The sequence below is a fragment of the Lepidochelys kempii genome, chromosome 2, assembly GCF_965140285.1.
Source record: "Lepidochelys kempii isolate rLepKem1 chromosome 2, rLepKem1.hap1, whole genome shotgun sequence".
NCBI lineage: Eukaryota > Metazoa > Chordata > Testudines > Cheloniidae > Lepidochelys > Lepidochelys kempii.
Genome location: NC_136381.1, coordinates 33,818,856 through 33,844,137, shown reverse-complemented (window position 1 = coordinate 33,844,137; position 25,282 = coordinate 33,818,856). Strand labels below are relative to the sequence as shown.

The window sequence follows — 25,282 nt, the reverse complement described above, 5'->3', positions numbered from 1 at the left end:
AATGTATTGGCTCTTAAACAGGCCACAAATAGGGACTAGTAGGACTTGTGCACCTTCCTGTCTCCTCATGCTCCTGCATGATGGCCATGCACAAACTACTCCTAAATTGGGATGTTGGGTAAACTAGGACGCAGTCCTGTAGCCCTTACTCAAGTCACTGATTTCAATGAGAGTTTAGCTTGAGTAAGAACTGCAGAATTCAGCCCTGGCTGCCTAGTTCTTTACCTTTTGAGTGAAAAGATGCAGCCCACACTCTATTTTTAATATCACTGCTGCACTTTTGAAACATGGCCCTTTTGTTTTTCATGTGCAGCAAGAGGATTTTTCATGGATCAAATTTAACAATTGTTGTCATGTTGGTGTAACCCGGTTCAGGTTTCCAAAAGAGCTCCTTTTTTTTTTAAATGAAAGCAGGGGTACTTTCCTAAAATTTTCCATGTTACTTTAACCCTGGAGACCTAGAGTCATTTTGGAAGGTTTTCCTATTCTACTCTGCAGTCCATCAACTGCATATCAAACTTCATATATTAAAAAAAAATCTCCAATCTCTCTTTCTCTCCACATCTACAGAATGAGTGTATATATACACATACTCTGTGTGTGTGTGTGTGTGTATTTCCAGAGTCAAATTAAAAAGTTTGTTAAACCAGAGCTAAGGTTGAAAGTAGTTTGCAGGACTTAGGCAGTTTTGTGCATACCTACTGTCAGCAACTCAGGTGCCTAGGTGACTTTTCCTAGATGCCTGAATTTCTGCTGGTCATTTAGGCACCTCCAGGTTTAGGTGGCTGCTGAGTAGGGGTTTTCAGAATATCAGTGTCACCAAATGTTGTACTTAGGTGCCTAAAGTGGAAGTTAGATGCCTAAGTCCCTTTGTGGATCTAGCCTTTTATGCTGGTGGGCCATTTCATCAGCTGGGAAGGGAAGCAAATGCCATGCCCACTCCTTTAAAGCCCCTTTCCTCAGGGCACACTTTACTGTTTGCAACAAAGGATTTAAACAATTCTAAATAAATAAAACAACTCAACTGAAATGTGCAGGTCCCAATCCCCAAAGGCTTTTTGCTGCCTCAGCCACCCAGGGGTAATGAGGACACACTTTCTCTGCCACATCCTGTACCTACCTTCCTCCTCTTTATATACCTCACTCAGCCATGTGATAGGCAGGGATCTTTCAACCCTTTCCAGGCTGCTGTTTTACCTTGTCACAGACAGAGTCTGGCTCTTTATAACATTCTCTGTGTGGTTCTGTCATCACACAAGATAAGTGAATACAGAGTTATCAAGAGCTGTTGGTCTGTCAGTAGCTCTCTGCAAAATCTCACCCAACACAGATGTAAATGAAATTTAAATGAACATTTGCAGTCTGCCTCTAAGCTCCCAGAAACACACATTGCACCCCTTCAGTTTATATAAAATGCAGCCACACAGCCATCTTTCTTGCCTGTTGATTTGATCATGTTACTCCTCCCTTCGAATCCCTCTGCTGGCTCCCCAGATGCCATCTCATCAAATCTACCTTTCTTGACAGTACTTTCAAAGCTCTATAGCCCAGATCCTCAAAGGTATTAGGCATTAGGCACCTGACTCGCTTTGCTTTCAAATTTCAAATCTTTGAGGATCTCAGCCTGTGTAACTCTGCCCTTTCCTGCTTATCCTCACCTGGCAAGGATTCATCCCCACCTTTTCCCCCATTTGTGAGCATGTCACACAATTCATAGAATCCAGGGCCAGAAGGGACCATTGTGATCATCTAGTCTGATCTCCTGTATAACACAGGCTATAGAACTAACCCACAATAATTCCTAGAGCAGATCTTTTAGAGAAATATCCAGTCAAGACTGAAAAATTATCAGTGATGGAGAATCCACCTTGGCCCTTGGTAAATTGTTCCAATGGTTTATTACTCCCCCTGTTAAATATGTATGCCTTCTTTCCAGTCTGAATTTGTCTAGCTTCAACTTCCAGCCATTGGATCATGTTATACCCTTCTCTGCTAGACTGAAGAGCCCATTTTTAAATATTTGCTCCCAGGTAGATACTTAACCTTCCCTTTGTTAAGCTAAATAGATTGAGCTCTTTGCCCAGCCCCTATATAAACCTCTCTTAAAGACTCACTTCTGCTATGCTCCCCTACAATGAATCCAGACAACTTGTACAAAAATTACCAATCCCTATTTATTGATCCTCTCTTTACTTGTCTGTCTACATCCTGACAGGAAGAGTTCCTCAGAGTGGGAGACTGCCTCTTCTCGAATGTCTGGGAAGTGCTTAGCACATCATGAGTGTTACCATAAACAATAATAATTAAAGGAATGAGGGAGGGTGTTTCATTTCACAAGTGGCAGAATTCACTGAAAGGTGCAAAGTACTTGGAGCTGAATAGTACAGACATTTTCAGGATAAAAAGGAATGTCTGGAATGACCCTTCCTTTTGAGGCAATAGTTGTACCACAAGTACTTTCCCTTTTCAATTACTTGTCCAACTCCTTTTAAAACTGTTTTTTATTGGTTGCTCCCATTGCTGCTCTTTTTAAATGTATTTGATCTGTTATCTCAATTAAAGAAATTTCACTTGAATTCTTTTGGTGCCCATCCCTCCTCCTAAATTCATACCTTCTAGTTCTTCTGTTTGGCAGTAGTTCACCCAGTCTTGAAGCCTCTGTCATTCATATTCCATTAGACACTATACATTATTTTTATTTATTATACCTTAATGAGGTCCACTAACCACTCTTTCTGATAAAATAATAGAGCAAATTATCTAGATCGTGAATAACAGTCTTATTTCCCTGTAGCTGTCCTTTGAGATTTCAGTAGCATCCTTTTCTCCACACAGGGACTAATTTTACATAGGAGAATTGTAAATGAAACGTCCGGTCCTTGATATAATATGTCAACTAACATATTCAAAGGGGCAGATAAGGCTTCATGTACCACTTAGATGCAGAATTCTATCCGGAGAAAGTGCAAAGTAGATGCAACTTCTCCATCACTGGAAGTTCAAAGAGAATTGTGGTGTCCCAGCACTTCTGAAGCTTAGGCTACTTTCATTTAGGCAACTGAATATGGATTGAGGAGTCTAACTTTAGGTACCCAAATGTGCACCCTTTGGACAACAATTTAAGAACATTATGCATCATTTCTCTCAGCTCTTTCACTTGCTGGATGTTTTGCCTTTTATTATTCAGGATATATTTCAAACTCATTTCCCTTCTTCTTGGCTTTACTCTCTGACCAAAGAAAGTAGTCTTTTTATTACTAAATTGTTTTAAACCACATAAGTCATATATGTTACTATTCTCTATAAGCGATTCTGAATTTTAGTGTGTTCTTTCTTTTTTACTGATCTCCCCTTCTCAGTGCTATTGGAAGTCCTGATAGAAAACTGGAGGAGTTGCAACTATGTATAATAAACTCATAGCTTTTTCAAGGTATAATAACTTGTAGTATTACTACATTAATATGTTCAATATTCTTATCAAGGCCTAGCCATTGGTTTATAGAACTATTATTTCATCTGCATTGAAATCCTTTGCAATATAATCTAGCTTCTGTCTACCCTCCTCACTTGCAGCTGCACCTTGGGTTGAAAGTTTGAGAGATTTTAGTAAAATCTATAGTCTTCAATGTTATTTTCTGCGGTAGAACTTTATCAGTTCTTTGAAGGACCTGTATCCTTTTTTGCCTAATCAAGCAGTAAAATCCTCAAACTGTTAAGATAGACCGTGGTTCCTGGATGCATATAATTAAAAAAAATACATGTGAGGATAGTGTAAACTGTCTATGGCTCTGTCTATACTACCCTGCAGTTCAGACTACGGGGCATGACTAGCAGTGCACACCAAGTTTCAGAGTAACAGCCGTTCCATTTATTCTTTTACGTAGAGACTGTCCAGTTTGACCAATGTATATGGCAGAGGGGCATTGCTGGCACATGATGGCATATATCACATTGGTGGATGTGCAGGTGAACGAGCCTCTGATAGTGTGGCTGATGTTATTAGGCCCTGTGATGGTGTCCCCTGAATAGATATGTGGGCACAGTTGGCAACGGGCTTTGTTGCAAGGATAAGTTCCTGGGTTAGTGGTTCTGTTGTGTGGTATGTGGTTGTTGGTGAGTATTTGCTTCAGGTTGGGGGGCTGTCTGTAGGCAAGGACTGGCCTGTCTCCCAAGATTTGTGAGAGTGTTGGGTCATCCTTTAGGATAGGTTGTAGATCCTTAATAATGCATTGGAGGGGTTTTAGTTGGGGGCTGAAGGTGACGGCTAGTGGCGTTCTGTTATTTTCTTTGTTAGGCCTGTCCTGTAGTAGGTAACTTCTTAGTTGGGGGCACACCAAAGCACTGCTCTGTAACTCCCCCATGTGGACACTGTGGGAACAAATTAAAAGGTTCCTAGTTTGCATTAATGTAGTTGAGTGTGAAGAGGACTTTGTTAAAGCAAACTAGGAACCTTTCATTTTGTGTGCACATGGGGGACAGCAGACCACATTGGCGTGCACTGATATTCACATGCCCATAGTCCGAACTTTGGGGCAGTGTAGCCAACCCATATGGAGACCATGGTAGGAATGGGGTTCTTCAAATACCAGGGTTTAGGAGAGGAGCTTATATTACAGAGGAAGGAAACTGTGTGACAGAGCATGACAAATCACCTGTTGCTGAACACAGGAACTCCTAAGGTGCCCAGTATCTCACTGAATTTGCTAAGAAACAGTATACTAACTCTTCCATTGGTTGCTGAGGGTTAAGATACCATAACACTTAAGTACCAACATTCCCAGAGAAATAAAGATCTTGGCTTGGTCTGCAGACATTTTAGGCTTAGAAAAGATGTGAGGGATGGATATGAAATCATTGGGACCAGCACAGTCTAGATTAAGTTGTGCAGGCACAGCTGATTTTGGATATGCTAAAAAATGTGGTAAGTTTTAAATGGGTCTGTTGGATGGTGAAATCAGGATCTCATCTCAGTTTGGTTTCTCCCTTTCAGGAATACTGAAGCAAAATTGAAGCTTGAAGTCTTAGAAATAAATTACAAGAATGGACAGGGTCCTGGGAGCTATAGTCCTGCTTAGACAGACGGTGGAAAAGTCCACACTGTTAATACGAGTTGGAGAATGAGCCTTACAGACTAAGGGCCACACAAACTGGAACCTGAAAGGTCTGTTCACAGTGGTGGGCAATGAATGGTTGCCAATTTATTTAGAAGTTCAAATAACAAAACCTCAATGCCTTCCCCTCCCAGGAACCTCCAGAGTCCAGAAACCCCTAACTTTATCTTTGCAGACTCCTGGGGTAGAGGCAAGGGCCTAACACCTACCAACAGTAGACCCTCTCCCCAGAGTCCTCAAGGGGTGCTGGCTGGTTGTTCTCCTTAGCAAGATTTTCAGGATGGGGTAGTAGGCTACCAGATAAGGGCCATTGCTCACCAAATGCTAACAAATTTCAGAGTGTCCTGACCCTTGTGCCATACAGTTTGTTGTCACACGTAATACTTTCTCTCTCAATTTCTATCTCTGGAAAATTGCATTTTTGGTTTATATTTGTACTCTTAATTTAAAAGTTGGATGCAACTTAATACTACATTATTATCCTTTCACTTATTTCACTTGCAAACAGTGAACAAGATCTAATACCCAATGGCAACAGAACATCAATACGTGCTTACCTGTAATTCTGCTTTTCATTTCCTATATGAAATCTGTCATATTGTGAATATGCCCGATTTCCTTCCCAGTCCATTAACTCAATTCTTAGAGAATACTGCCGCTGACTGGTTATTGCAAAGATAAACTCATTTCCCAGCCAATGTTCACCAGATGGGCTACCAAAACCCTAGAAAAAAGTTGGTAAAATAACTGAATTTAATTATTTTTCTTAATGTTGGTGTAATATTTGTACTGTTATAAAATTATCATTACATTTTTCTTATATACTCTAAGGGCAAGTTAATTAACCTTCCTATGCCTCAGTTTGCCCATCTGTATAATGGATCTATTAATACATACCTTGCAAGGACATTATGTGGTTTAAAATTAGTTGATGTTTTCAGGTGCAAAATCACTTTAAAGGACAAAGTAGTATGTTATTTCCTTTGTCTACTACTGAAATATTAGACAACTATTATATGCTCTGCATCGGCCTCCACCTTGGGATCATTCAGACACTGAAGACGGCAGATATTTTGCAGCCCATTAAGTGGTGCCGTGGGACTACATGCACCTAAATTTGGCACTGGCTACCAATTAACTTGAGGTTGGAATTCATGCAGTTGCTTTGAATCTAAAAGCCTTCAATGGTTTGAGATCTAGATTGTCTCTTTTGCCATAACATATTGCTTCAACTAAGAACAGAGGAGCTCGAGCTGGAGCCTTCCCATATAAATGAAGGACAGGTGCTGGGCAGGATGTTCTCTGAGCTGGTCCTTGGTTTTGGTACTCACCCATATCACCCTTGGCCTACCAGAGTCCAGATTTGTTAACTTCTGAACCTAAATCACAGGCCATCTTTTCTCAGACTACTGAGGTGGGGTTAAGATGTGGGTTCAGGTGACTATATTCCTCAACAGTCCTTTTGTATTACTTTGTGTTTCAACCTAAAGGTCGATGCTCAGACCACAACATGTGGGGCTATAAATTTATTTTATAAATATGAAGAAATGACTAATAAATAAGAGGTGGTTGCGTGTGCTATTCACCTTCCATATATTCAGATTATCTTATTTCTTTCTAACTAAACTGAATAACCGTACAAAATATAGTAAAAGGGAGAATAAAATGAAGAGTATAGCTAATTTCCCCCAATGAATTGTGGTTTAAGTATTATGTGTAGTATTTCTGTGCCACATGTTACTCTGTTCTTTGATATTTGACACCATCCCATAAATAAAAAATAAAAATAGAAAAAGAAAAAGAAATCTATCTGAATAGTTCAGCAGCTATTGGGGGGAGGGATCGCTCAGTCGTTTGAGCATTGGCCTGCTAAACCCAGGGTTGTGAGTTCAGTCCTTGAGGGAGCCATTGAGAGATCTGGGGCAAAAAAAAACTGGGGACTGATCCCGCTTTGAGCAGGGGGTTGGACTAGATGATCTCCTGAGGTCCCTTCCAACCCTGATATTCTGTGATTCTAAGCTTAAAAGGATTGAGATGGGGTCTAAAAGATATGTCAATGTTCTGGGAGTGCAGGGAGGGATTTCCGATTATTCCCAAACTGGATCACCTATCAATAATTACAGCATGTTATAAAACACTTTCAGCAACACTCACTTTCTTTTAAAATCTACCAGTACCCACTTGCTATTTGAGCAGAAGACTGAGCCAACTGGTATTATAGGCTAATTGAGACTGGCTCAGGAGTATCAGGAAGAAATTTGCTCAGGTTGAACCTTGGGATTCTGAACTCTTGCCTCAGTGGAGATCAAGTGAATCATGGGGATGAAGTGCTTAATCTTTAAGAAACAAAGTCGAGTAGTCTACAGTCAGTCTTACAGATGGAATAAGTGGAATGACATGGTGATCTTAAAGGAGACCATTCTCTCTCTCTCTCTCTCTCTCCTCTACCACCCCATATATCATCTCTCAGAAAGTCCTCCCCTTTAATCATTCCAAAATCTGTCTCTTTCCCACATTCCTCATTGCTTGCCTTGATTACTGTAATCTTCTACTTACTACTGCCCAACCTTCTGGCCTCTCTCCTCCCAATAATCAAGCCTGTCCTAAGTGCCTGTCCTTAACTACTGCTTCAACCACACTATTGGCACGTATATTTTACCAAATAAAATACAAGCTTCTTCCCCTTATTTGCATAATTGCATCCCCACCTATCTCTGTCATGTTCTCCTTTAGGTTGCTCTTAATCCTCTCTCCTTATTTCTCTTTCCTACCCTCCTTCTCACAGTCTTGGCTTTTTCCTTTCTAGCTCCTACACCTGGGACAATATCCCAGTTCTAGGAACTCAGGAGTTGCCATACAGAATCAGACTAGTGGTTCTTCTTCTTAGTGTCTTGTCTCAACAGTGGCCAGCACCACCTGCTTCAGAGGGAAGTGCAGTAAACTCTGCAATGCACAGTTATGGAGCAGCCTTCCCACAATCAATGTTTCTTTCTAACCCCACTAGTTAGTGATTGATTTATGCCTTGCAACATTAGGGTTTATCAAAAACATTTGTATTTTTGTTTCTTTGTTATCCTTGCTATTGTTCACTGAGCACACATTTTATCCTCCTTCTGAGCTCTCTTTGGAACAGACCTCTTCAGGAAATCCCTTCTCCCTTTTGCTCATAATTAATAACCATAAGGCATGATCTGTTCTGAACAGTTGCTCTATTTTGTAACTTATGTTTGTGTATCTTGTCTTATCTTATTTAGGTTGTAGCCTTTTCAGGACATGGAACATATCCCTTTTTTATATTCTGGATCTGTGTAAACTCAAGGCACCATAAAGTTGTTTCTTAATAATAATACAGTAGAACCTCAGAGTTATGAACACCAGAGTTACGAACTGACCGGTCAACCATACACCTCATTTGGAACTGGAAGTACCCAATCTTGCAGCAGCGGAGACACACACACACACACAAATATAGTACAGTACTGTGTAAAACCTAAACTACTAAAAGAATAAAGGGGAAGTTTAAAAAAAGGTTTGACAAGCTAAGGAAACTGTTTCTATGCTTGTCTCATTTAAATTAAGATGGTTAAATGAAGCATTTTCCTTCTGTTCTGTGTAGTAAAGCTTCAAAGCTGTATTAAGTCAATGTACTTTTGAAAGAACAGCCATAACATTTTGTTCAGAGTTACGAACATTTCAGAGTTAAGAACAACCTCCATTCCCAAGGTGTTCGAACGCTGAGGTTCTACTGTAATTCTTCACATTCACAGTAGGAAAGGATTTACACGTCCTTCTCTCCTCCCACGTTAGACATCAGATTGGAATGAAAATCTATTGCTCAGTGGTTTGCTCTCCTGACTGGAGGAAATTAAGTTGCAATAGAAGCTAATGGAAGGGCAAAAGAAGAAAAAAGAGAAGAAAGAGGTGGTCGTATTAGTTTTCAGAAGCTGAATCCTATTAGAAAGACATATAGTAACGTATTACCGAAAGTTAGATTAGAAATCTCAGGATCATTTAAATGATCAGGTGTGTTACTGAGCCTGACCTGCCTAATATTTTTGATCTATTAGAGAAGGTCTTCTTGAAGCCATGCTGAATAGGATATGTTCACTTCATACAAGACATTTCTCTCAGTAATTTAAATAATCCATAAATCCTAACTAATTAAACCATCATAATAAATACTGGGTGTGATGGATGGGGTTTTCTTGGGAATTAAACTGTCTGCTGTTTTGCATTTCTTTTGTACAGCAAAGCATTACACAGCTAGGGACACAAATAGAAGTCAAAGATTCCCTTCGGAAGCATGACATGCATATGGCTAAAGATGTAGGTTTAGAAATCTTGCATGGCGCATTTGAAAACCTAGAGCTTTGGTGCGTGGAGCAAAAATGTGGTATTGCCAAGTCCAAGCATTTAAAAACCACAAGTCAGGCCCCCAAAACCGTGGGATTGGCCTAAAAATCACAAGACTTTAACTAAATAGTAAATGTCAGATTCTTTTTATTTGCCTACTAAGTTCTGAGTTTTCAGAGTGCACTCAGGTCACATTTTCTAGTTATTCTCTGCAATCATGAGAAATTATTACTTATTTTTTTAGATGAAAACTGAGACTCACCTAATAAAATAACTCCAGGGAATGTGGAAACACACCAAAAATCATGTGAGTTGGCAACACTGCAAGTTGCTGTGAAATATAGAGTAACAATAGTACTTGAATTGCTCTTTACCATTTTAAGTGCCGATGAGCCATCTAATTGATTGAAGTATAAACATTACTTATCCATATAAATTAACATAGAGATCTTTAAGTCACAGATATAGGTTAGAAATTTGGCAGTGCCCACCTGTCCCACACCGTTGTTTGTTATTTCAGCATCAGTGAATCTGTATTTCTGGTGCTGAAATGTCACGTATGGAAGCTTTACATGTGAGAAAAGATTGTATTTTAGGAAAAGTTACTCCCAGTTCAGTGAAAGAAAAGGGCTCATGAGTAAGTGCCAGTGAGTTTATGTTTGTCTCTATAGCATAGAAATGACATGATGTAATACTCCCTGTAATTATTTGCACACCATTGCATACATTTGATTAAAAAAATGTTTGTGACTACTGTCCTATATCAAAGCAAATACTATAGATTCTGATATACTGCACAACTGCTTTGTAAAAAGCAATAATAGTAATAATCGTAATAATAATCATAATAATTCACTGCACCATTGATCCATAAAGCAATTTTACTAGGAATCAGAGGCGATATTATAATATTTTATAATATTTACACCAGTTAACAAATACCACCCAAGGTCTGCCTTGCTTCACCTCTGAGTGCACTGTGATTACCAGAGTCAAAATAACAAAAGCAGTCAGGAGTACAAAGAAACTGAATTCAAGACAACTTTTAAAAGTGACCTTCAGAATTCACAAAGTTGACGTTTATTCAAAAATAATAAGTATGGTGCAAAAGAGTTTTATTAGCTTTGGCAAAATCTGTAGGCGTATTCTACTTGAATCATGTTACTCCAAGTTCGTTAAACAATTATCTCTCTTACTTTATTTATTTTGTCTGATAATGCTCATAGGAAGCTTTGACTTTTTATAGACAAAACAAAAATTGAAACCAGACACAGTCAGTATATCCTGTGGGTTCATCTCCTGTCAGACAACTCACTGAAGAAAACATCTAATAATTCAGTGTTTTACAGCGGGGATGTCTTCCCAGAAGCCATAAAGAATAATCAGCTCCGGTGCCTTAGCTGAGAATACAGAATGGACTTTGAATGTTTGTGAAAATTATTTTAGGATAAGGTCAGTAGACTTCTCCATTTCCAACACATTGGGTTATGCACAACGTTCTTCTGATTGAAAATTAAGTTCTGGTCTGTAGTTGTATCTTTAATGTCCTTCACAGCACCAAAGATAAGATATTTTGATAAAACAGTTTGTTAAAGTAATACTGTGATATATTTTTTTGGGTGTTCAGAGTTAAACATTGTAATTTACCTTCTAGAATGACTAAAATGAGACTGGAAAGTCAGTTTCATCTCGCAAAAAGAAAAGGAGTACTTGTGGCACCTTAGAGACTAACCAATTTATTTGAGCATAAGCTTTCGTGAGCTACAGCTCACTTCATCGGATGCATACTGTGGAAAGTTTCATCTCGCAGTGCAGAACTGAATACCACGAGTTAAGCCCGGGGGTTTGAACCCTGGGGGCCCACACTCTTGGTCACGTGTGCAGCATTTGCTAAGTAGCAACAACTTTTTATTTTAAGTGGATTAATCAAAACTTAAAGTCCCCACTTCCCATACAAAGCCTGGGAAAACAAAATTTATGCAGGGGTCATAAGGACAGAAATCCAGATTTGAAGTACAGATCTTCAACAACTGCTACTTTTGCCTAGTTGGAATATTAGCCGCTGACCCTCCGAGATCCCTATGTGACATCTACTGACCCTTCCCCAGGCCTGCATTAAATGCTACCTTCCATACTGCTTAACTGGAATAGACACAGAGCTCACTTCCTACAGAAGACTACTCTGTTCATACCCTTTCCCAGATACTACTGGATTTCTGTAGAAGGGAGAGCTCTGTATGGGCTCTCTGTCAGTGTGCGTGGAGTGTGAAAAAAAGGCAAACTGGGCTTGTTACTTTGTTGTCAGAAAATAGTTTAGTTGTAAAATAACATTATGATCTGTTGTTTAACTTTTTTTTAAACCAACCAAAAAGTAATCCAATCAATATCTGCAGTGCTCCAGTGAAGAGTGGGAGCTACAGTAAGGTGAGGTATGAATCATTATGTCATTAAACAAAATTTATTAGATGCATAACATGTAAGGAATACATAATAGTTTGCTTTATTCAACAGCTAACCTTTTTTTGTATAAATGAACTTTTCCTGTTCTTTCTGATTTGAAAAGACCACCACATGGGTGTTGTGAACATACATTAATAGTGTCATATTGAAATATTGTAGGCAAAGTAGACACATGAATATATAGCCACATATCAACACAATTCCTGAAACAGATGTTATCCAGTAAAATTTGTGCAGGGAGGACAGTGCTAGATAGGATTTTAAAGCATAATTAAAGCATGACTGAATTCAAACAAAAGAATATATTTAACTTTCCATTCAGTAGCAAAAATATACTATAAATTAAGGAAACAAATGTATTTTGCTTCCAGTGTGGCAGAAATCTCCCTTGGTACTTGATTCAAAAGATATGAATCTGTGATATCTGCCAGCTAGGGGGCTTTGGGCCTGATCCAAAGCCTAGTGAAGTCAAATAGGCTTTGAATCTGTCCTTTAGCTCAAGCTATAAAAAGTTATACTTTAATTCCAGCGGTCCCAGGTTCAAATTCTGGTGATAACTAAGTTAACAATCACCATACAAAGCATCATATTAATACATATCCACCATAACTCTCATCCACTTACTTTCATACCATACCTACTATCACTGGGCACTACAAATCCTACTAGATTCTCTCCTGAGGACGAGAAATGAGAACATGCGAACATGCTTTCTCTTTCTATAACACCCACTGAATGCGACAAGTATCTGAGTAATCATTTCAGTTAAAAAGACAAATGTTTATTTAGTAAAGTGGTATGTCACACAATTCTTTATCAAGGAGGGGTTGATTTCCATAAAAGGCTATGCTCAGAGAATATCTGATCCACATTCCAGGAACTAAAACTCATTTCCTAAAACCCAAGTTTTTTAGTAAATACTTGAAAGAAGTGGATCACTTCTACGTCTTATACCCCACTTGCTGAACATAAATAAATTTTCCAACACAAAAGCGATTTATAATGCCTCCAGCATGAGAAATTTGAGCACATATATTAATATACTACTTATAAAGTTGCAGCATACTGTTTTCCCCTCATTTATCCTTAGCTCACTACATCATCTTATTGATTTTAACATAGTTTGCAAAAACCCTGCCTCATTTGCTTCAAGTACAGAACCAAGACTGTTCTGCCCCCACATCCCAGTCTCATCTCTGCAAGAACCTCCCCTTCCCTCAGACTCCAATCTCACCCTCAAACTCCTTACTTTGCAGGCAGGATGCAGGCTAAATCACTCAAGTGCTGCTAGCCTTTCAATGCCCTTCCCACAAATCCTCCACAAAGGACAGACAAGTTCTCCCATAATTTATTAGGAAAACAGTTCCAGCCGTCTCAGCACATAGACCAATGGGCTAAGCCTCCAGACATATGCAGATGAGAGCAGAAACGGTGAGGACACAGCAAAGTGGGTATGGCTTTGCCGTGGGAATGCTCGCCCCTGGCTTGGCTAACCTGGGTGCTGAGATGCCAGGTTAACTGTGCAATGTAGATTTAGCTTCAGTGTCTCCTCAAGTGGCACTTCCCCAGTCACTTCCCCCTTCTCCAAATCCTTCCATCTTCTTTCTCCTCTTCTCAAATTCCCTTCACAGTGGCCTCCCTGTGCCTGGTGGTTCCCATGTGTCCTGGACAAGCCCCTACTGCTCTGCAGACTTTCAGAGCCTACAGGGCTGGGGTTCAGTCTGGGAAGGACCCAAGCCAGATGTAGGTAGGAGCCACAGCTATATCAGACTGGGCCCCTGCTGGTAGGAAGTGTCAATTGCAACTTTTCTTTGTTAGCTAAATAGAATTGGCAATGGCAGCCTCAGACTGTCCTTCCTGCTGGACCATCACAGCCAGCCAAAATTCGGCAGGAGGATGGCTGTGTTGTCCTATCCCAGGCTGCAAGTTGTCCCTCTCAGCTATAATAATGCCAATGCTGGCCATATTATAGGAGAAGTGCAATATCACAATTGTAAAATGCAGAGTTTTTGAGTATTGCTTGAGAATACTGCAGTGTATCTTTATAAGGGACACAAGAGCAGGGAGGGCTGTTGTGCAGGGCAGATGTGCCCTCCTTGTGACTGTGGCACCAGTCGATATACCCAGATCTGGGGATTATATTTGGGCACACATGCATAAAATTTTGTCAACTATTTGCATCTTTTGGATGTACCTGCTACTTCCTCTAGCTCATTTTTTGGGGAAAGAGAGAAAATATAGTAACTCAAACCAAATCAAATGGAAAAATCTCTGATTTTCATAAAATGGTAAGGTTAACGGATGGCTGTAAAGTTCATTCTCCAGCTGTCCTGTAGGTGTGTGTGTGTCTGTGTCCCATACACAAAGTATATTAGGCTCTCTAACTTCAGACTCCTATCAGAATTAAGGGTCTGATCCTGCAAAGTGCTGAGTGCAACTCCCATTGACATCAACAGCATCAGCCTGTGACTCCATAATAACAGTTACTCCTGGTGTAGACAAAGCTTCCTGGACTTCCGTATAGCCTAAGACATCAGCCTCTGACTAGCCTAGGCTATGACTAGCCTCTGACTAGCCTACCTGAGGGGCTGCCTCTCTCCTGGCCAAACTGGAACATTTGTAGTCAATACTGGCATCAAGCTAGATCACCCTCATTATAAAAAAGAGGGGGCTGCTGGGGTGTCTTCTCCATGAAGGCTCAAGAACTCTGGAAATTGCTCTGCCCCCCGGGTATGAAATAGGCAGAAATGAGTGACTTTCCAGGCATGCTACAAAACACATTTGTTTGACAGGGCTTTGGGAGAAGGCTGAGGATGTGATCTGTGAACCTGGAAGGAGGTGGAAAGAAGCTCTTTGTAGATGGCAGGCCAGCAAATTCCTATTAAAACAGCCATACTGGGTCAGACCAATGGTCCATCTAGCCCAGCTTCTGACAGTGGCCAATTCCAGATACTTCAGAAGGAATGAACACAACCGGGCAATTTTGAAGGGTCCATCCCCTGTTGTCCAGTATCAACTTCTAGTAATTGAAGGTTTTGGGGCACCCAGGGCATGGGGTTGTGTCCCTGACCATTGTGGCTAATAGCCATTGATAGACCTGTCCTCCGTGAACTTATCTAATTCTTTTTTTAACCCAATTTTTTGGCCTTCACAACATCCCATGACAAGAAGTTCCACAGGTTGACAGTGCATTGTGTGAAGAAGTACTTCCTTTTGTTTGTTTTAAACCTGCAGCCTATTAATTTCATTCTTAGTTCTTATGTTATGTGAAGGGGTAAACAACGCTTTCCTATTCAGTTTTTCCACACCATTTGTAATGTTATGACCTCTATCATATTCCCCCTCAGTTGTCTCTTTTCTAAGCTGAACAGTTCTAGTCTTTTAAATCTCTCCTCATATGGAAGCCGTTTCATATCCCTAATTATTTTTCTTGCCCTTTTCTGAACCTTTTCCAATTCCAATATATCTTTTTTGAGATGGGCTGACGAGAACAGCATGCTCGTGTGAGCCTCCTCCAAGCACTTAGGGCAGTGGCAATGAGAGTCACAATCAGGCATTGCCTTACAACAGAAGTAGCAGAATTTGAAACCCAGAGAGCGTGGCATATCTCCAGTACCGGTACCCTGACTGGGTGCCAGACCCACACAAAAACAACAGTACACATTTTTACCTCTCTGCACTGTGAAAACTGAACATAAGAACAGCCATACTGGGTCAGATCAAAGGTCCGTCTAGCCCAGTATCCTGTCTTCTGACAGTGGCCAGTGCCAGGTGTCTCAGAGGGAATGAACAGAACAAGTAATCACCAAGTGATCCATCCTCTTTCACCCGTTCCCCACTTCTGGCAAACAACTGATGAATTATCCATACTGTTTGTATCCTATCTTTTAGCTAGTTACTGATCCATGAAAGGACCTTCCCTCTTATTCCACAGCTGCTTACTTTTCTTATGAGCTTTTGGTGGGGACATTCTCAAAGGCCTTCTCCAAGTCCAATACACTATACTGACTAGGACACCCTTGTCCCTATGCTTGTGGACGCCCTCAAAGAATTCTAATATATTGGTGAGGCATGATTTTCCTTTACAAAAGCTGTGTTGACTCTTCCCCAACAAATTGTGTTCATCTATGTGTCTGATAATTCTGTTCTTTATTACAGTTTCACCCAATTTGTTGTTACTAAAGTTAGGTTTACCAAAGTGTAATTGCCAGGATTGCCTCTGGAGCCTTTTTCAAAAATCGGCATTACATTGGCTATCCTCCAGTCATCTGGTACAGAGGCTGATTTAAGCAATAGGTTACAAACCACAGTTAGAGCGGAAAAGAGTCCTGTGGCACCTTATAGACTAACAGACGTATTGAAGCATAAGCTTTCATGGGTGAATACCCTCTTCGTTGAATGCATGTCCGAAGTGGGTCTTCACCCACAAAAGCTTATGCTCCAATACGTCTGTTAGTCTATATGGTGCCACAGGACTCTTTGCCGCTTTTACAGATCCAGACTAACATGGCTACCCCTCTGATACTTGATACCACAGTTAGTAGTTCTGCAGTTTCATACATGAGTTCCTTCAGAACTCTTGTGTGAATACCATCTGGTCCTACTGTCATATTACTGCTTAATTTATCAATTTGTTCCAAAACCTCCTGTATTGACACCTCAATATGGGACAGTTCCCTCAATTTGTCACCTAAAAAGAATGGCTTGGGTTTGGCGATCTCCCCTGCATTCTTTGCAGTGAAGACTAATGCAAAGAATGCATTTAGATTCTTCACAAGGACCCTCATCAAAGACTCTTAAGCAAAGTAAGCTGTCATGGGATAAGAGGGAAGGTCCTCTAATGGACTGGTTAAAAGATAGGAAACAAATGGTAGGAATAAATGGGCAGTTTTCAGAATGGAGAGAGGTAAATAGTGGTGTCCCACTGGGGTCTGTACTGGGACCAGTTCTATTCAACATATTCATAAAAGATCTGGGAAAAGGGGTAAACAAAAAGGTGGCAAAATTTGCAGATGATACAAAACTACTCAAGATAGTTAAGTCCCAAGCAGACTGCAAAGAGCTACAAAAGAATCTCACAAAACCGGATGCCTAGGCAACAAAATGGCAGATGAAATTCAATGTTGATAAATGCAAAGTTATGCACACTGGAAAACATAATCCCAACTATACATATAAAATGATGGAGTCTAAATTAGTTGTTACCACTCAAGAAAGAGATCTTGGAGTCATCGTAGCTACTTCTCTGAAAACATCCACTCAATGTGCAGCAGCAGTCAAAAAAGGTAATAAAATATTAGGAATAATTAAGAAAGGGATAGATAATGAGACAGAAAATATCATATTGCCTCTATATAAATCCATGGTATGCCCACATCTTGAATACTGTGTGCAGATGTGGTCATCCCATCTCAAAAAAGATATATTGGAATTGGAAAAGGTTCAGAAAAGGGCAACAAAAATTATTAGGGGTATGGAACAGCTGCCATATGAGGAGAGATTAATGAGACCGGGACTTTTCAGATTGGAAAAAAGATGACTCAGGGGGCAGGGGGAATATGATTGTGGTCTATAAAATCATGACTGGTGTGGTGAAAGTAAATAAGGAAGTGTTATTTGCTCCTTCTCATAACACAAAATTAGGGGTCACCAAATTAAATTAATAGGTAGCCGGTTTAAAAAAAAACAAAAAGGAAGTATTTTTTTCACAGAATGCACAGTCAACCTGTGGAACTCCTTGCCAGAGGATGTTGTGAAGGCCAAGACTATAACAGGGTTCAAAAAAGAGCTAAATAACTTCATGGAGGATAGATCCATCAATGGCTATTAGCCAGGATGGTGTCTCTAGGCTCTGTTTGTGAGAAGCTGGAAATGGGTGACGGGATGGATCGGTTGATACCTATCTGTGCTGTTCTTTTCCTCTGGGGCACCTGGGATTGGCCATTGTCAAAAGACAGAATACTGGGCTAGATGGACCTTTGGTCTGACCCAGTATGGCTGTTCTTATGTTCACAATGGTCTTGTTTCCCTTAAGTGCTCTGTCAATACTTTGATCATCCAGTGGCCCCACTTAATTTTTTGCTCTGAGTTTTTGTGTCTTGTGTTGCTCTTTTCTTTCTTGGCCTGCCTTCTTATACTTTTATACTTGGTTTGCTGGAGTTTATGCTCCTTTCTATTTTCTTCACTAGGATTTGACTTCCGATTTTTAAAGGGTGACTTTTTGCCTTTAACTGCCTCTTTTACTCTTCTGTTTAGCCATGGTAGCATTTTTTAATGATCCTCTTACTGTTTTTTTTTTTTTTTTAATTTCGGGTAAACATTTAGTTTGAGCCTCTATTAAGGTGTTTCTAAATAGTCTCCATGCAGTTTTCAGGAATTTCAGCCTTGTGACTGTTCCTTTTAATGACCTTCCTCATTTTAGTATAGTTCCCCTTTTTGAAGTTAAAATACTACTTTGGTAGGTTTCTTTGTCGTTTCCCTCTCTCACGGATGTTAAATTTAATTACAATGTGGTTGCTATTATCAGGCAGTTCAGCTCACCTCTTGGACCAGATCCTGTGCTCCACTTAGGACTAAATGAAGATTGCCTCTCCCCTTGAGGGTTCCAGGACAAGCTGCTCCAAGAAGAAGTCATTTAGTGTGTCTAGAAATTTTCTCTCTGTATCCTGTCCTGAGGTTACATTTACTGAGTCAATATACCTGATTACTTAATGCTGCCAGGGTTATACTGTAATTTTAATTGAGTGTTAGTGCACGGAGAGCTTAAAATCTAATGGTTCAAGGGATTACTTTTCTAACTTTACTGTAAATTCTTCACCCTTACCATTTTGTATTCTTTCCAGTTTTTTTGAAAATCCAGACTCCCATCTTCTCGGTGTTGTATAACTGTCCATCCTCCTCCTGTGATCTCCATATTACAAAAGACCTAGGTAATAATGAAAATAACGATACTAGTTTCAAAATTATGTCCACTCAGAAAAAGACAACTTTCCTTAATAGTCTTCCAACATTAGTACTTTTTCAGTTGATCAAGTATTACCTAGTGCTTGTAGCACAATGTTACACAGGATAGGAAGAAATTATCATAAATTCTTGCCGGAAAATGAGATACAGTGAAGCCAAAATGTAGAAAAGATGATACATTATTTATAGGGGCTTGTATTTCTTATTTAAATCCGGGTTGTACCCACAATGTACCGGGCAGTATCCCAACACAGATAGTGACATAATCATTGCCCCAAAGAGTTTGCAATCTAAGAAGACAAGCAACATATAAAAGGTATAGATAAAGTGGAGAAATTACGAATGGGGCCATGTGGGACTATCCCTGGAGAGTGTATGACCAGTACTGAAATTGCAGACCAGCTCCTACTATGATTTCACAATAAAGCTCTCATTAAGTTCCGTATTTACATATAGATAGCAATGTGGTCCTTAAATATAACAAGACAATGCACATAATAATCACAACAGATATTTTATGTTTTATGTGTATACAGTAGTGCTTATAAATGACACAACTTTCACAAAGAATGCATCCTATTGTGCAGCCTATCATTTTTCTTGGGATACTGCAAGGAAAGGTTAAAACTGTCATTTATTATTATTTCTTCTTTTCTGTTCCATCATTTTAGCACTATTACTTGAAGCAATTTCCTCATTATTTTCATTAGCAGATACATTTTCCCTATTGGCACTGTGATTGTTCCAGGCTTTCATTTCTGTGCTTTTTAATAAAGCTACATTTGCCTTTGAAATAAGGTGTGCATTTATACCGAGAGTTGAAGAATTCTGATCAATCAGCCTAGTATTTTGTGATCACATCCATCATCATGGACAATGTTGGCCAGTAATTTAATGTTTTTCTTTGCTCTATCAATTGATGGTCATTATCCACTTCCTTTAAATAAAAATTCTTATACATCAGTCAACAAAAGAACAATAGTTCATCCTCCGACAAATCAGTTCCATGCTTTTCACTCTAAGATTTATTGTTCATGTTGATGCTCTGTGATTGCTTCATTGTTTGAATTGCTAGGTCCCCTTGCACATGTAGGAGGAAAGGAGAATGTTGACCACTGCAGACACGTAAACCAGATTCAGAATAACAATTAAAGAAACATGATTTGTTAGACAAACATTTTGGCTCTAGTCCTCCTTCAGCAAAGACACTGCAAGTCAAGCCATTTATCTACAGGATTTAGTTTTCTTAGTCTTAGTCTGATTTTCAGTGAACATTTCTAACTGATGGATGTACCTTATTTAAAATTCAAGTCTAGAACCCAGGAATCCAGTGTTCATTTTTCTAACGAATTAAGCCCTTCTCATGTCTTGAGTGTTAATATTTTAATATGGAAAAGGAACATAATATAAAATTTTCCTGTAATAAAAAGCCTTATAAAACAAGTTTTCATGTTCTTTGAGAGGTGTAGCAAATTACAGCACCTAATTATGCATTAGCCAGCATTGCGTGGTCTGGCACTTTCCATGGCGGTGGATGTGAACACCTGCCATACTAAAAGGAGTATCAAGTTGATTATCAATATTAGCTTCGCATAATTCTAGCCAAAAAAAGCCTTGAACTGGCTCCTGTCCCAGATAAGGTCAAGACATTCAGCCATTAAACACCTTTTAACATGTTTTGAGGTTTAATCCTGAACAAAAAAGAGGTGATAATTTTAATAGCTATTTTTATGCATCTGTGGGTGCTGGATTTCTTATGATGAGTGGTGGGTGGTGGACTTTATTATTTTTCTGCGGATTCAGATGAAGAGGACTCCAAATGCACTAAGTATTTGCCTCTGTTTAGACGCATGGATGAAAAAAACTACTAATTCATAACACACATCCGTTTAATTAGACTCATTTTAGATTTATGGATTAAACAAATTTTTAGCATTAAAACAGCCTTTTGGAGACAAACACAGATTTTTTTTAAAAAAGATGATAATATACTCCTGTCCTTAAATGTGTTTATGAAGAATAAGAACATAAGAATGGCCATACTGGGTCAGACCAATGGTTCATCTAGCCCAGTGTCTTGTCTTCCGACAGTGGCCAGTGCCAGGTGCTTCAGAGGGAATGAACAGGACAGGTAATCATCAAGTGATCCATCCTCTGTCGTCCATTCCCAGCTTCTGGCAAACAGGCTAGGAGACCATCCCCGCTCATCTCATCTAATAGTCTTTGATGGACCTATCCTCCATGATTTTATCTAGTTCTTTTTTGAACCCTGTTATAGTCTTGGCCTTCGCAACATTCTCTGGCAAAGAGTTCCACAGGTTGACTGTGTGTTGTGGGAAGAAGTACTTCCTTTTGTTTGTTTTCAACCCCTTGCCTATTAATTTCATTTGGTAACTCCTCGCTCTTGTGTTATGTTAAGGAGCAAATAACACTTCCTTATTTACTTTCTCCACACCAGTTGATTTTATGGATCTCTATAATATCCTTCCTTAGTCATCTCTTTCCAGGCTGAAAAATCCCAGTCTTATTAATCTTATTAATCTGTTCCATACCCTTAATCATTTCATTGCCCATTTCTGTACTTTTTTCAATTCCCATATATCTTTTTTGAGATGGGTGACCACAGCTGCACACAGTATTCAAGATGTGGGTGTACCATAGATTTATATTGAGGCAGTATGATATTTTCTGTCTTATTATCTATCCCTTTCTTAATGATTCCTAAAATTGTTAGATTTTTTGGACTGCTGCTGCACACTGAGTGGATGTTTTCAGAGATGTTTTCCGCAATGACTCCAAGATCTTTTTCTTGAGTGGTAACAGCTAATTTAGACCCCATCATTTTATATGTATAGTTGGGATTATGTTTTCTAGTGTGCACTACTTTGCATTTATCAACATTGAATTTCATCTGCCATTTTTGTAGCCCAGTCACCCAGTTTTGTAAGATCCTTTTGTAACTCTTTGCAGTCTGCTTGGGACTTAACTATCTTGAGTAGTTTTATATCATCTGCAATTTTTGCCACATTTTTGTTTACGCCTTTTCCCACATCATTTATGAATACGTTGAATAGGACTGGTCCTAGTACTGACCCCAGTGGGACACCACTATTTACCTCTCTCCATTCTGAAAACTTATCATTTATTTCTACCCTTTGTTTCCTATATATTAACCAGTTACTGGTCCATGAGATAGATGAGAACCATCTATCAACTAAAACACTTCACGGCTCCAATACAGTGCCCACTAAAATCAGTGACTTCAGTGGCCATCGGATCAGGAACTAAAATAGTATGGTATAAAGAATAACTAAGTAGCCTCAATAATTTAAAAGTAAGCAGTTTAAATGTATAATATTATGCACAACTCAGAATAAAGACTTAGAATACTGTTGCACTTCTAATTATTTCAACACCTTAAATATATCTACACATTTAAGAGGAAAAATTAAAATAATTAAATAAATACAACTTGCAAAATGATGACTATCAAAAGGGTGGGAATGGGGGTTTGAGCAGGACTGATAATCATCTGTAAATATCTGAAGGTTGTAAACGGCAAAGAGGAAGAGAAATTGACAGTAATGTTGGGATGAAACTAAGCAAAGAAAACGACTAGAAAATTATAAAATGTATTAGCCCACTTAGTGCCTGATCCCACGTCCCTTAAGACAATAGGAATTTTCCCACTGTCTTCAGTGGATATTGTATCAGGCCCTTGCTACCAGAGGTTGACAGACACAGGAGCCAGCAGAATATATATGTATATATATATACATACTTTTCTTGCTGAAACAGAAAGAAAACTAAAATGCAGCCTCTCTGAAAAACCAAATGGAATAGTTTCTGGGCTGACTCTCCTGATTGCATTGGATAGCTCTTCCAATCAGGGATACCAGAGAAATAAAACATGACTTCCACAATGTGACTTTCCCTATTTTACCTATCCCAGTGCTAGTCTCAAACTAAACACACCAAGATCAGTAACCTAGTAAACCTTGTGGATATTCAGATACAATTTAAAAGTTTGTAACAAAGCTTCCATGGACAGCTTGTGAACTTGAACAAAACTAATGCAAGTGCAACTCATTGTCAATTTGCCAGTTATTTTCAAGTCCTTTACAATTCCAGTTTAACAGTTTCAACACCTCTGTTCAGGTCTCTCTAATCCTGCTTGATAACATCTAAGAAGATTTTCCATATTTCATTATAGACATCTCAATATCTTCTGTATTCACCTTTCATATATCACTATATCAATATTTGCTTTAACAGTATTCTTCTAGTGTTGGTTTATCCTTTTCCCCATTTCTCATCCTGAACAATATTTCTGGAATGAAATGGGAACTATTTATCAGTGATTAATTACAAACAGATGATTGTTTTTTGACAGTGGATCATTAATTAATAAAATATGATCTCTTGGGTATCCCTGATTCTCTCCTTAATCTTCAGAGACATGTATTTCTCACAGAACTGCTGGCCAGGTGTCTGACTCAACTGTAGAGATCAGGCATTTGCTGAGGGGTAGAAGACAGATCATGTTTTGGGGGTGTATGCTCAGATTTAGGGAGGATCCTCAGTCAGTGGAGAAAAAGGATGGGTTGGGACTCACTCCAGACAAGATACTCTATTTACTTCACCTTCCAGTATTTTTCTAAGGGTGAAGATGGACCAAGTGATTTATATTAATACAGCACTTTGCCAATGTAAAGATTCCATAACCATGCAGAATGCTCCCTCACGCCAAGAGCAACATCTACATCAACAAGCAAAAACAAACACAAATACTTTATATTTGTTACCTTTTTAGGCTCTGATACATTATTAATATAAATAGTGTAGACTCCGCTTTTGTTAAAGCCAGCTTGGTACACATCTGCACAGTCTCTGAATGGCTTGTCCTCCTCTCTTTTTGCATTCTTTAGTAAAACTGCAAAACAGAAAATACGATAATGCAGGTTACAATAGCAACCCTAGGAATTACTATACCAAAGCGGCTTTATTTCTTGTTAGCTTTTCCACATCATTCTAGGCACTTAAGTATTATGCCTGTTATACCTACATAACACCTCAGTATTAGACATAACACCTAAATATTAGTCCTTACATGTCCACCGCATTTTACAAACCACAAATACTTAATAATTAACATGTCCCTTTGAGGAAGGTAACGAATTATTATTATCCCCATTTTAATGATAGGAGTACTGAGGTGAAGAGGCAAAGGCCCAAATCCTCAAATGTTTTTAGGCAGAACACCCATTGATTTAAATGGGAGTTAAGTGCGTAAATACCTTTTGGGATCTGAGGCAAAGAGACTTTCTCAAGGCCATGGAGCCAATCATCATTGGCAAAGCCAGGAATAGAACCTATGACCCCTTGATTCTCCAATCTCCTCCCTTTCCCCAGACCATATTCCTTTTTAAATAGCATAAATCACTGCAAACAATAGTGTAAAAACCCAAAATTTTCCACCTACAAATTGTTATTAAAAGCAACTTGTAAAAAATGGATGCTACCTTAATATATAGTTTTAATGGTGGGTTTTAATTTCTGGGTTTATTTCACTTTGTGAAAATAAAGCAAAAGAATTAATATTCCAGCTACAGCATAGCACTTGATTCTGCACATCACAGGGTACGAAGTATTGTGCATGAGTGTGAGATTAAGAGATGAGGAGAACAGGGTGTGCTGGCAATCCCAATCCTGCAGTAATGAGCACACTGCTAAATTGGCCATGAAGTAACTCCTCCCTAACAGAACGAGTAAGACCTAAGAGGGGAACCTGTAGCTCTCCAAACAACAGGGGCTTGATCCTGCACTATGGACCCAATCCAGGAACACATGCTTTAAGCACTTGAGTAGTCCCATTGAAATCTATGAGACTACTCATATGCTTAAAATTAAGCATGTGCTTATGTGCTTTGCAGGATCCAGGCCAGAGTTCTCAGCACCTTGCAGTATTAAGCTCCACAGTGATGAGGACTACATAAATACATATGCAAATTGAATTGAAGCTCTCTATAGACATGCCCATTGTCTGTCTGCAATCCACCTCTTTTTCACTTTGGGCACAGGAAAGTAAAGAGTGGGTGCAAAAGGGGATAGCGACTTACTCCCTCCCAATGAAGAAGATGGCACTGTGTACCTAGGGCACAGTGGTGTGCCTCCACTTCCACTAGAGAGTAGCAACCTTGCACGGCTGTTGCACACCACACAAGGACTTGCGGGTTCAAGGCTGTATGTTAAATATATAATGACACAAACACTTCACACCTCTATATGCCACCTTCCATTTGAGCATCTTCCTGAACCTTATGGGCAATAATTCTAGCATCACAAATTCCTGTGAGATAGGCTGTAGCTATGCCCATTTTGCAGATGAAGAAACA

General features: G+C 39.3%; 1 protein-coding gene across 2 annotated transcripts in view; it reads right to left on the bottom strand.

The window, feature by feature from the left end:
* The window catches only part of ANGPT1 (angiopoietin 1), a 208,414-nt gene that overhangs the window by 44,270 nt on the left and 138,862 nt on the right, over positions 1-25,282 (bottom strand). For both annotated transcript variants that reach the window (XM_073330323.2, XM_073330324.1), the window contains exons 5-7: positions 23,693-23,820; positions 18,748-18,849; positions 5,669-5,835 (exon numbers count right to left, since the gene is read on the bottom strand). In XM_073330323.2, the coding sequence (XP_073186424.1) occupies positions 5,669-5,835; positions 18,748-18,849; positions 23,693-23,820 (397 nt within the window). The remainder of the gene's footprint in view (positions 1-5,668; positions 5,836-18,747; positions 18,850-23,692; positions 23,821-25,282) is intronic.